Consider the following 12,683-nt stretch of genomic DNA (forward strand, 5'->3'; position numbering starts at 1 on the left):
AAAGTACACTTTGTTTTCAAATTTATTTATGGTGCCCTAAAACCTTTTGCTATCAAAACATTATCAAAACAAACTCTATAAAACTGAATTCTGGGGTAAGTCAAATGGTTTGTGCCCATTTTTTTTTTATTAAAAAAAAAAAAGCAAACTTAATTACATAAGTCATTCTACCTGTGCAGTTTCATTAACGTGAATAGCAAAATTTGCGAACCGTGGCGATTGGTGCAAATATCGATACCAAAATTTCACGCCTTATCATATTTCCGCAATTCAAAGGATTGCGGAAATAATTTCAATTTCACTTGAAATCGCAAAAGAAAAATATTGAGCACTGTTCTTAAAAAAATGTCTTAATAGACCTGGAGGATGCCATGATGTGCTATTTGCTGTTTCACGAAGTCTTATTTAGTGCTGCCTTTGCTCTCGGACATAAAATAGCACATTATTTGAGCGAGAAGGTCCCTATACTGCTAGGCCAGAAAATAGCCTGCTGCACAGTTTTGGCTTCCCAGCCTCGTCGTCATTCACAACTTAGGCTAGCCACAGTGTGCTTTGTAGCCATTGCTGGCTATTCTTTCTTTGTTTTTAAGCGGTCTTCTTACCATCTTGACGCCAGTGTGTGTGTTATTTCTTGCGGTCTTCTTACCGTCTTGACGCTGTTATTTCAGCATGCCGGGACTGTGCGCTTGTCAAAGGATTATTGCGGCTTTTCTCACAAGGCATCATCACCTCATTATCTGAAATTTTTCATTTTTGGGGCGAGCATCTGATAACTCAGTCTTCAGCTAATTTAGCGTCTTCTCAGTCCTATGGAAGTTTAGTAATGAAGTTTTGCTACCAATAATGGTATTCTATTTTGGCTGCCAATTTTGTCAATTCATTGATATGATTTTGCCTCTCATTATGCATGACCATATTGCGGGCTGGTGAAGTGTACATTTCTGTGCACATCGTTTATGTCGTTTATTTCTATTTTGTGGTATCAAGAGTATCTGAGTTGCGGAGACCATACTGTGTTTTGAAGAAAGGAAAACATTTGCTCATGATCTCTTCGTTCAAATTTTTTTTTATGCCTAACCGATGCTTGATTCGACGTGCAAATGAAATTTTCATCAGTCTTTATTCGATTCGTATTGAAAAATTTATATATTTGCTCTCCCCCAGATTATACTACCTTAACCCACAGATGCAGGTGGAAAAGTCTTGATGATACCATTGTTGTTATTTCTTTTTACCCTTGCTTCATTACTGTTGCAGAAGAAACTGCGAGCCGTAGGCATTTTATGATTCAGACACATGTACTGCAGAGTTATGGAGCTGCTAAGAAAACCACCACAGACTGCACTCTCTCAAACTGTGTGCAGAACTGCAATCAGCAGACCTTTCCTCGCTGTGCTTGAAACTCTTTAACTTTTGTCACTACAAGAAATAACCTGCAGCCACGTTGTTGTGCAATACTTCTTGCTAACATGCTTCTGCATTGCTTTAACTTTTCCCCATGACTTTCTTGCTGCCTCTTCATGCTAACATTCTCTTGTATGTGCAGTCGAGCACTGCGGTGTTCCCACCTCTTCCCATCTGTTGACTGGCATGCTCTGTTTGCTGCTACCACACTTAACACCTGCTTTCTGACTAACTGCTGCTGGGATTCTTTGCTCTGTTGGCCCGTCCCTTCTCTCTAACCCAGGCCTGGAACCTCCCTTTCACTGCTCGAAGCCTCCAGCACGGACAAGCCGCCCACTGCAGCCGAATAGCTGGCCTCAGGCTGCCTATGGAAAGCAGAGGGATGTAGTCCTTCCTGTGCAAAGTGCTCTTTTGTTTCCAAGAGAGAAAGAGATCCTGTGATGTACACAAGTTCATAAGGGAAGCTGGCAATGTGTACCCCTCGGAGAACTGGCTTGTGCTGGAGACGTGTTTGTCAAGCCGAGCGGTGGCCGCTTTGAATCGCCCAGTATTGAAGGTTATCACTGTAGTTCCAGGCCACCGGAATGGAGAGGCAAACGGTTCTTGATGGTCAACCTATCCAGCTGGGATTGGAATTTTAAACGTATGGCTGTTGCGGGTTGTGACATTCGCTTGCAAAAAACGTTGGTCCGTAGGAGTAACATTTCATGCAAATGCAACATGACAAACTCTGATTCTGATGTCAGAATATGCAACTGTGGTATCTGTTTGTATCTCTTGTTCACATTTCTTTTTTTTTTTTTTTTGCCACAAATTTTAGTTTTTGGTGTACTATGACCTTGACATTCTCTAAGCAATATCACTGTTCTCGTGAGCTGAAATTCAGACAATCCTTCCAATAGAGTCAATTCATGGCAGTCTGATCTGCAAAATTCCATGACACTGTGCTTCGCTACGGCCTGCAGAAACGTGCATTTTTAGAAAGTGCAACATATAGCTCCCACGAAATCAGTGCAAAGCATTGCGCGAAGAAATCTCAGTCAGGCTTGCTTCACCGGAATACACTACAGCATGCTTTCCTGTGGCTTGTATCTGTGAAAACACTACCAGCCCACCTGCAGGCTGGCACTTCTCTGTGCTGGGTGAAAAACCACCTGTGAAAATTTCAGCTTATTTATGAGTGGAGCGCTCTCCTGGTTGGCTCTTTCCTTGTCAAGATGTCATGGGAGTTAGATGCATGTCCTCCCTTATATAGGTGCCCTGAAGCACCATAGCATGCCGTACAAACTCGCTAAATTGCTATCCTGTGCATTTGTGAACACCCTTAGTTGGGTAATACAGTTTCACACGTAGCAAAAAACCTGCAGTTGCGCTCAGTGGTTAGAGAGCAGTTTCCAGCACAATTTCCAAATTCTCACCCTTCTCTGTATCACGTGCTTTGGTGGGGCTTCGTGGGTGGCACCAGCAGACGAGTGGCTGCCTTAGAGTATGCAAAAAGTGGTAAGAGGGAGGAGAAAGGGGCTTAGATGCCATAATCCAAACGCAGCAAAATCTCGTTAATTTGGCCTTCGAGGGACTAGAAAAAATACTCGAATTAATGGATGGTCCTAAAAACTGCTGAAATGTGTTTGAAATGAAAACTAAGTGACAGCGGAGATTTTTCCTGGTTTTTGTCCAGCGTTTTGCATTGCTGAAACTGCCGGGAACATTGAGGCACCCCATAATTGAAAGAGGCTCCTTGGTCATTTTCAGAGTGTGACGCAGTAGCAGTGGTGCTTGTTCATAAACCGTCCTGGGCAATCCTTCATCTCAAAATCCAACAGTGCAGTTTATCTGAAGGCGGAGGAGGCACATGGATGCAGTAGAGAAATATGCGCAGTCATTAGAACTGAGTAACGCTATCCCAAAACAGAATTGAAAGACCAGTGAAGCGCACAGCAGTGCCTTAAACTGTGTGACTGGATGATAGACACATCCAATGGCAGTGGCAGAATGGCATGAATTTCAGAGAAACGAAGCCGAGACTATGCTGCTGGCCTATATTTCGAGCAAAGGGGGACTTATTGCCTCCAATAGTGCGGATGCCTAAAGGGCGCAGACACCACTGTTTCATACAATTCAGGTTTGGGGAGGTCTGTTTAGACGATCGCTGGCTTCATGGGTCGAACTCCGATGGATGTAACCTCTCATCTGAATTGACAAACATACGTGCCCATGTCCGAACTGACGAGCGTTTCACACCATGGATTTACATGCTTGTGGGCCGAGGTAACGGTTCTGGTTCGCATTAATGAGATTTTAATGCATGAGAAGCGGATAACTCAGTCTCTACTGTACAAATTCAAAATCTTATCGAGGATATTTGTGAAGCAGATATCAAGCATATCGCAGAGTTATTCAGTAGTATTACTGGGCCCGTTTAATGCGATGGCGTTAAGAGTACTATATACAAGAAAGCTGCCCAGCATTGTCAGAGAGCTGCCTCCTTTCCTGCGCCTTCCTACTGCATTCAGTCCTCCCACCAAATACAAAGGAAATAATTCGGTTGCTCGCGTAGATGTGGCCGAACACGAAGAGACTGGCCAAAGTTTCACAATCTTTTCGATGTTTGGGACTCATAAAGTTTGGAAAGTGGGGACCACTTTCCAAACTCTTAGCTGCAGCTACTGTAGGCACCAGAACCTCTAAGACTGCAGAGGAGTCAACCATTGCATGTACCGAAGCAGGTGTAATAGTCAGTCACTCCAAAGCACACAAATGGAAAGTTCCCTTCTGCACCTAGGGGAGAGGAGAGAGGCTGCACTAAGATGACTCAGCTAAAATGAATCAATGCAGCGATGACAGATAGAAACATAATAAGAATAGGATCAGAATTGCAGTAGATTGACGAGTGAAAGGCCACAGAAATGGAACTCGAATGACACGATCCTGCATGTCAGTTCAGTTGATTGCCCTTAAACTTGCCCTCTTGGTGCAGTCCAAGTCACGCTCTGTCTTTCTCTGGTCCATATTCAGAATATGGGTCAAAAAGTAGGTGCCTTTGCTTGTATGCTTACACTGCCATTGCCATTTATTCCATGTCGTTTGGACTATATTTCAGGGTAATGTCATTTAATATGACAAACTTGCAGCTGCTGTCGCGAGGTTGCCCTGAAGTTTTATGTAGTTGCATTAGAATAGAGGGTGTGCCGATAACCCGCTAGCATGAACAGCATTAACTACTATTGTGCAACTAGCCTTGACTGTTGCGAGGAGTAGAATGACAGTGAACTGCATCTCACTGTGACCGCTGTTAAGTGTAACCATAGTTATGGTACTTCTGTAAGAAGGGTATAACACATGCAATGCACTGGCCTTATCTTTGCCATATATTAGTAACAGACACATTCCTGGTGTGGGGAAATCGCTGCTTTATTGTTTTGCCTTAAAATAACGTAACCGCCTGTATCTGCACTCAGTAATATTGTGTATTCCAGAGACAAACTTTCTCTCTTAAGAGTACATAAATGGAATCAATTAATCAGACTGAGCACACACATGTGCCACACAACCTGTTGATCATTGAATGCATCTGAATGGTGAGTTGTCATATATGCAGTTTGGGTGGGAGATGAGGTGCCTTTCCCAGAAACCGCTAGAAGAGGCCAGTTCAACCACCAGAGGGAAGCAGGGAGAGAGGAAGGGCCACTGGCGATGGCGGGGCGATTCGCTTGAGGAAGCCGGTCCTGACTGTCGCTCTCTCCTTCTCTCTCTTTTCCCCCCTCTTTTCTTTTTTTTTTTCCTTTCGTGAAGGACTGTGCCGCCGGCTGATCCGGCAACGCGCCTTTACCTTTTCCCTGCTGATGGCACCTCTGTGTGATGAGGAGAGAAGAGCACCGTGGGCTGTGACCGTCCTCCTCCTCCTACCCCCCTCCCTCTCCCAACTAACTGGGACCTGGGTGGGGGAGTAGCATCGATCGCCTGCAGGTCAGGCCTCCGTCCATCCCGAGTCTGTTGTCCCTGCTAGCACGGTCATGGACAATAGGGCTGGACCCAAGTCCAGAGTTGGTGCACACTCGACAGCAACCGCATTGTTAGCTGCAGTAAATCATGTCAAGGATGAAGGCATAGCAACAGCATGCTAGCACTGAGTGACAACAAATTTGGCTTGTAACAAACTTCGCTCGTATGCTTTCAGGGAAATAGGTGGATCTGCATAAGCTGAAAACAGCCGCAAATAGGCCTATGATGCTTTATGTAACATGCTATTGGTGGATGCAAGTGGCCTTAGGGTTTGAGGGCACTCCTCTACTTGGTTGAGCTTTTCTTTCATGCTAATGGTTAAATTCTCTGCATTGTTGGCGAGCACATTTGTCTTGATTATTTTAATGAGATTGCTTTGAGTACTATACGAGCTGGCACTGAGTGCTTATGGCTGTCTAGTTGCTTCCTTCATCTTTGTCTTTTGCCCCTTTTGTACCAATATGGGCTGCTTTCAGCTGCACTGATCTGTCCCAGCACCATATTGGACCTGCAGGCTGCATGATGATGTTGCATGTCTCCTTTCAGCCACAGGCTGATGCTAGTGCCTACTTTTGCTAGGCGGTGTGAAAGTTGCGCTCACATTCCGTGAATAGCCACCAGCATGTTGAAGATCAGCTAAACCCAGGTTGTGACTGATGCACTTTTCATGGCAGCTCTTTTCATGGAGCTTGACTTCGAAATCGAGCACTCGAACGACTGCCTGTTAATAGCGACCCTCCATGCAATAGAAATGGGCAAGCTTTTGCATCGAATGTCAAGTTCTGAATACCGTATTTTTGTGCGAAACCGTGACTGTGAGCCTTGTGCGGACTGCGTATAACTACTGTCTGCTGTCCACACTTTCTTTATTTATCCGCAGTCTTTGAAAAAGAATCGGCTGTGCGTGGTGGCAGACAGTGTTGGCCGGCAGTTTTTAATCAGCTTCGCCATTTGTTTTCTGGTGGAACTTTTCCTGTGCGTTTGTTCTGTTGATGCCGATTTTTTTATCGGAAGGTTGTGACTTAAGTGAAAAGAATCTCATGGCTGCACATCTAGGGGATCGGTGTTTCTAGGTACACTGAGCTAAGGTGAGAGCTGCAACCCTGCACATGGCACCAGCTGAAAAGGAGCAGGGTTTGATTGGATTGTCAGAGGTGGGAGTTTATTGACGCCCCATACTACTTCAAACTTAAGATGAACCTCTTCTTCCCACACTTTGCAGTAGCTGGCCCCAGCTGCAACTGTTGGATGTTATAGGGGCAGTTTGTTCTAGCTCGAAATTTTTGCCTGTAGTTGACTTAATTTAATTGTCTTTGTTGCATTCAAAGGTGCTTTGGCAACAGATTAGATTACACGAAAACGGACGAGGTGTTGCCTGTCTGAAACTTGCTCTAGCACTATCCACTGTCACTCTCCAAAATAATGTGCGATATTGAGGACTGTCCAGGGGCTAGTTGAGCATTTACAAGGAATTAATATGAAAGGTGGGCTTGCATTCAGTTTCTACCACTAGTGGGCTGTAAACCGACTGCAAGAGAAACTGAACCTGATGCGGCCATCCTCTTGTAGCAGCGGATTTCTGTGCAATGCTCTGAGTGGCACTACCATTGCCCGCATCATCTCTTTGCAAGGGATTCTTCAGAGAGCGCCAGTGGCTGTGGTATCCATGCATTGCCACATGTTTCGAGGGTTAAAATACGTTAAGTGCATACTTCTGAAATAGGCTGCTTGAAATTTCTGCTCAGAAAGAATTAGGGTCCATTTGTGCTGCGAGATTATGAGCACGGAGAGGGTAACAGATGGCAGAGTGATCAACCTTGTTTGGATTGTATACCTAGAAGAATGTATACTGATCAATTCGTGTGCATTTTTATATAATGTTTAATGTGTATATGTAATGTTTTCAGTCATATATTTTAGCACCGTGGGTTTGCTTTTGTATGCAAAATGCTGCCTTATCTTTTTGCTGCAAACGAGTGTCTTTACGAGAGAATAGGAAAGGCTTTTGTATTCTCATTTCTGACTATTGCTTTGTATAGCTGTTTCAAAGTAGCGATCAAGCCCTGAATTGACCGCAAAGTTCCTTGGGCAAGAAAGGGTTAACCAATTTTGACTTTTTGACTTGTTCTTGAGAATTCCATCATCCTCATTAAGTTGGCACCATATCTGTTTGTGCTGGTGGGTTGCGGAGAGTCAGAAAGCGCTGAGGCTTTTGTGGTGTCTCATCAGCATACATGCATGGAAGCTTCTACTAGTGCACAATTTTAGAAACTCCCTGGCTTATGATCTGTGTTCACTGTGTCAGTAGGTATGACCAGCAGTGTTTTTGCTTCTTGCATGGCTCTTTCTGACCTTCCTTTTGTAAGCATCTCGACTAGAAAGAATTACACCATGATATTCGTAGCAGATTCAGAGAGGAGGGGGAGATTATCTTGGCTGGTGTGACGCTTTTGGGGCTATTAACACATGCAGATGTGCAGTTGATAACGGATCTTAAGCTGGGCTTTCTCTAGCTCTTGTGTGTGACACAACATTGCAGGACACTGTTGTGAAGGCATTGTCGATGGACACCCACTGCTTGTTGATGCATCAGACAGTGTAGCCAGGCCAAAAAATGCCATCTTTATCCTCGAATCAAGGCTATTGTATAGCCAGAGGGACGAGGGAAAGAAGAAAGAATGAAAGATTGTGCCATCGCCAGTTTGTATTTGGTATTTATCTCTTCGTCTGTCAGCAGCAGATGCAGACTGGTGCAACCTGCACTAATATTAATGTGTAGCCTACGTTAATGTCCTATGTATGTTGCTTATATCAGTCTTCATCAATTGTCTTGCATGAGGGCTAGAGAAAGTGCATTGGACAAAGGCAGAAGGAATTGCAAGCTTGCTTACCAGCAACAGTTAAGTGCTCAGATTTATGACGTGTGAAACTCTTGTTGAATAAAATCGTTTCGTCAGATGCTCAAGGAAGCGCTAGGCAAATTTTGACACCATCACCGTCCACCAGCAAGAAATGCATTTCTACTGCAGGGCGTGTTGCCTCATTTCCAATTTCAATTCAGAATGAACATAGCCACTTCCAAGCTTCTGGCTTTGAGTGGATCTAGCAGTTGCTGTGACTGAAACAGTAGTGGAAAGGCTTAATTTGTGGCATTCATTGATCTCCACCAAAAGGAAATGCGTTCCTATTATGAAACAAGCATTTTCTGACTTTTGAGTGTACATAAGCAACAGGTCCATGCTCCTTTTCTTGTGTAGATTTAACTTTGGCAGCTACTAAAATTGCTTCTAGCAGCATGGAGTCGTTGTTCAGGATGGCACAATGCAAAATTCGTAAGGTTAAGATGTCAGTTCCGAAGGGCGGGTTTAGCTTATCAGATATATGCCATGTTTTGTGAATGTGATGTTTCATTTTGCATTTTAGCTGCATTTCCATTTTTTATGTATATTTTTTCAAAATATTCAAGCTGTTGTGTTTGCATTTGGCTTATGCCTTTGCTGAGGAATTGAATTGCTCCCCCTCTTGATAGGGTATTAAAAGCAATGCACCTTCTTTCCATATCATGGTCACACATTGACGGTATATCTTAAATGTGAAAATATAGCATATTCACTTAAATGATGAACACTCTCTTTTACCTCAATAAAATCTTTGAAAAAGGGAGTGTTCAGTTCATTACAGGCGAGATGATATTCAAGAAAATTTTTGAGCTGCAGAAACGGAACAGAAAGTAGGCTGATGGAATAAATATTTACTACTTCTGGTACGGCTCTCCTAAATAAAATGAAATGCACTCCTTGGCACAGTTTGCATGGTCAGGAGCATATTCAGCCACTTATCATCCATGGATTTGCTGAACTTTGCAGTGGATGCTGCTCAGTCTTGATATTTTATGCCGAATTTCCCAGCACGGCAACACTTTTTCATTTTGTGGCCTCTATGAAATTCCCATGAGCAGCCTTGCTTGTGGAACATCACATTTTGTGCACTCATCGATGTTCACTGTGCCTCTGCTGAAGGACAAAAGTCTCCTGGTAGTAGTCACTGTCATCTTTTGAAGACTGTGTATCAAAAGATAGAAGCGTGTTGATTATACAGGGGTGCATTCATTATGTGGGTAAATACGGTATTGGGCACCTTGCCATGACTGTACATGTGTTGAGCATGGTAAGTTGTGCATGACACAATTCAGGAACAGTATTTTGTGTATGCAGCTTAGGTGAGCTGGAGTGTACAGGCTTGAGCTGGAGTGTACATGCTTCCTGCTAGTTATTTTTGCCCAAGTTGATTACATATTTTCATTGGTTGCTTCTGGTGATGGAGCTGATTTATTATGGTGAATATTTTTCTTTTGGCTGAAATGATAGACTTGTGCAGTGAATGAACTGAGTGGGCCAGCCTGACAGAAACATAACACACCATTGTAAGTAAAATACGTAATCTGTGTTCAGGAATGTGGATTGGATAGCCTGGTCCATATTGTGGAGGTGCTAAACCTAACGTTGAATTTAAAGACGTAAAGCTTGGGTTTTCCAGACTGTTGTCTTCAGTAATCTGTGTGATGCAACATGGTGCTAGAAATGCACCCACACCTCATGGCAGGCAGTAGACTCTGCGAGCCTCCGTACCACGTAAGTGTCCTTGAAACATGGTGCTGCTGTGAGGCTGCCTATGAAGGAACCTGCAAATGCTGTTCAAAGCAGCATCTAGTCACGCTTGTCTCTTGCATGTATGACACACTTGGCCACAGCATCTGATCGGTGTCATGCTTTATACATGCAAGCTGTGCCCTTGTTGTTTCACCTGACTTGTTTGGTTCTGTTGTGTGTAGCATTTTTGACCTCGACCCATGTGCAGCTGTTTTTGTTTTTGTACGTGTGATAGATGCTGGGCAAAGAGCACTTTCGTGAGAGCTTGAAGTGCATGTGCTTTTTTCTACATTAAGCTATGTCTCCTATTGCAAACATTTTGGTACGAACAAGGATGTTTTTGTAAATGTTTTATGTAATGTGCATATTTCAATGGGAAATAAATTCATTTTTAACGTCTCCTTGCTAATACTCCTTTCTACACATGTGGCATAATTAAATATATAGCAAGAGCAGAGGATATTAAGGGCTTGCTAGGGTATTGCAGTCTTATACACGTTACAGATAAGGAGTGACAATATAATTACAAATACGCCATCTGAAATGTAACTAATTTCAACAATGAATTATAGGCCCTGGAGGAGATAGAAGGATTGTGAAAAAGTATGTTGTTACTGTTGCATTATATCCCTTCCCACATTTATTAGCACGAGACATAAATGAACGAGAATGACCTGGTGTGGCTTCCTCTCTGCGTGTCCTTGTAAAAACAGCAGCGACGCAATTCTTATTGTGTACGGCTCGAGTCAAGCAAGCCTCTAACCAGTTGTATTGCATTGTCTCTGTGCTCAAATGACTGCCATCCAGTACCTGATCTGGAGGTTCTTGGAACTAGTTCCTTTGTAGAACTCCCATTTGGCTGTGTCAACATCTTGTTCTCGTAGCAATTTCACATCAAGACTTCATGCATTCGCCAATATTTCAGTGAATGTTGGCTGCTTAAAATTGGGAACAATTCAGTCCCTGTGTGGTAGGTGACTGAATATGGGCTTAATTACAGAGAACCTTGTGCATAAACAAAGTCGAAATACAAATTTTAAAGGATGAGCTGCTTAGTATCTAAAATATGAAGGGGAAGTGCACATTACTGTTACTGCAGCTAGGCTTGAAAGCTATATGGGGCGGTGCTTTTCTCAGATTTATAGTAAACTGCTTGAGAGAGCGTTCAGCGTTTAGCCCCCAGTTTGTGGCTTCTCGAAGATTCCATGAGATACTAGAAATGACTGGGGCCTGCTGTAAGCATGCAGGTTCTACCTTAGTGCTCTAGAATGTTGTAATCTGCGAGTGCCTGCTACTTGTTTCGTCCCCAAATGCCAGAACATTTGGTGATGATAGTTCTTGACCCAGAGAACAAGTAAAAAAAAAATGGTTCAAGTTTAACCCTATTATTTTGCCTGAATATGCTGCTGTATTTTAGGCACTGTAACCCTACACCTGTTTACAACGGTGAAAGTGCCGTATGCAGCGGTTCAGTGAGATGGCTGGCTACTGAACTGGAGTCTGGTTTGAAACCGACTGTGGCAGCAAGATTACCTCGGAAGGAGACTGCAGCCATGAAATTAGGAGACGCCTGCTTCTGGGAAAGAGAGCAATGGTTAGCCTTGACCGCCTCGTAAAGAGCAGAGACATTAGTCTGCCAACCAAGATCCGTATAACTTGTGCTATGGTCTTTCCAGTTGTGATGTATGGATGCGAGAGTTGGACTGTGAAAAAGGCTGACCGCCGAAGAATTGACGCGTTTGAATTGTGGTGCTGGCGAAGACTCTTGAGAGTTCCTTGGACTGCCAGAAGATCAAATCACTCGATATTGTCGAGTGATTTGTCGAGTGATTGTCGAGTGTCGATAGTGTCGAGTGACCATAAACCCTGACTGCTCATTGGAGGGTCAAATTCTAAAGTTAAAGCTCAGCTACTTAGGTCATCTGATGAGAAGAGAGGAGTCGCTGCAGAAAGATTTGATGTTTGGAAAGGTTGAGGGTCGCCGGAGAAGGGGTAGGCAGCGAACGCGATGGTTAGATGGCATCTTCGAGGCACTGCAGATGAAGTTATGTGATCTTAGGATGATAGTGAGAGACCGGAAAGCATGGCGTGACATGGTCCATAGGGCCACGAAGAGTCGGACATGACTGAACTGAACTGAACTGTGGCAGCAGTGTTTCTGTTGGCGGCGAAACTGAAAGTCGTGTACGGTCAAAGGCAGAAGGAATTGCACACTTGCTTACCAGCAACAGTTACCATATTTACTCGCATAATGCTTGCACTTTTTTTCCACAAAGTGTGACTAATTGCTTTCCTATGAAAGTTTGCATTTACATACATTGTTAGTCGAGTGGTGTGCTTGGTTTGACAATGGTCTGGTTTCAAGGTCATTCAGTCGGAGACAAGCGAAACTGGGTTGTACATATGTGGAGCAGCAGAGTTTTCACTTTATAAGAATGATGAAAGCAAAGCAAGATTCGGCAAACTGGAAGGAAGCAGCAGCGCTTGTACAGGTTTGGTTTGGCTTGCAGGGTTTAGTGTCCCAAAAAGCTCGGGCTATGTGAGACACGTAATTCCGTCTTCTCAACGGTAGGGTCCCGCAACTTTTCTCGTCACTGGTTGCCACTGAGTGGGTTAAACGGCAATTGT

The 12,683-nt window shown here is 43.7% G+C and overlaps 2 protein-coding genes across 3 annotated transcripts in view; one reads left to right on the forward strand and one right to left on the reverse strand.

The window, feature by feature from the left end:
* Positions 1-10,454, forward strand: part of LOC146192609 (uncharacterized) — a 30,372-nt gene extending 19,918 nt beyond the window's left edge. Inside the window, exon 5 of one of the 2 annotated variants that reach the window (XM_084602498.1) lies at positions 1,688-10,454. In XM_084602498.1, the coding sequence (XP_084458624.1) occupies positions 1,688-1,754 (67 nt within the window). In that variant the 3' untranslated portion in view covers positions 1,755-10,454. The remainder of the gene's footprint in view (positions 1-1,687) is intronic. The other variant, XM_084602499.1, reaches the window with a different exon arrangement.
* Positions 1-12,683, reverse strand: part of LOC146192606 (uncharacterized) — a 377,072-nt gene that overhangs the window by 268,585 nt on the left and 95,804 nt on the right. The window lies entirely within an intron of this gene.

Source organism: Amblyomma maculatum, chromosome 4 (assembly GCF_055883805.1).
Source record: "Amblyomma maculatum isolate TAMU_Amacu chromosome 4, ASM5588380v1, whole genome shotgun sequence".
NCBI classification, from domain to species: Eukaryota; Metazoa; Arthropoda; class Arachnida; order Ixodida; family Ixodidae; genus Amblyomma; species Amblyomma maculatum.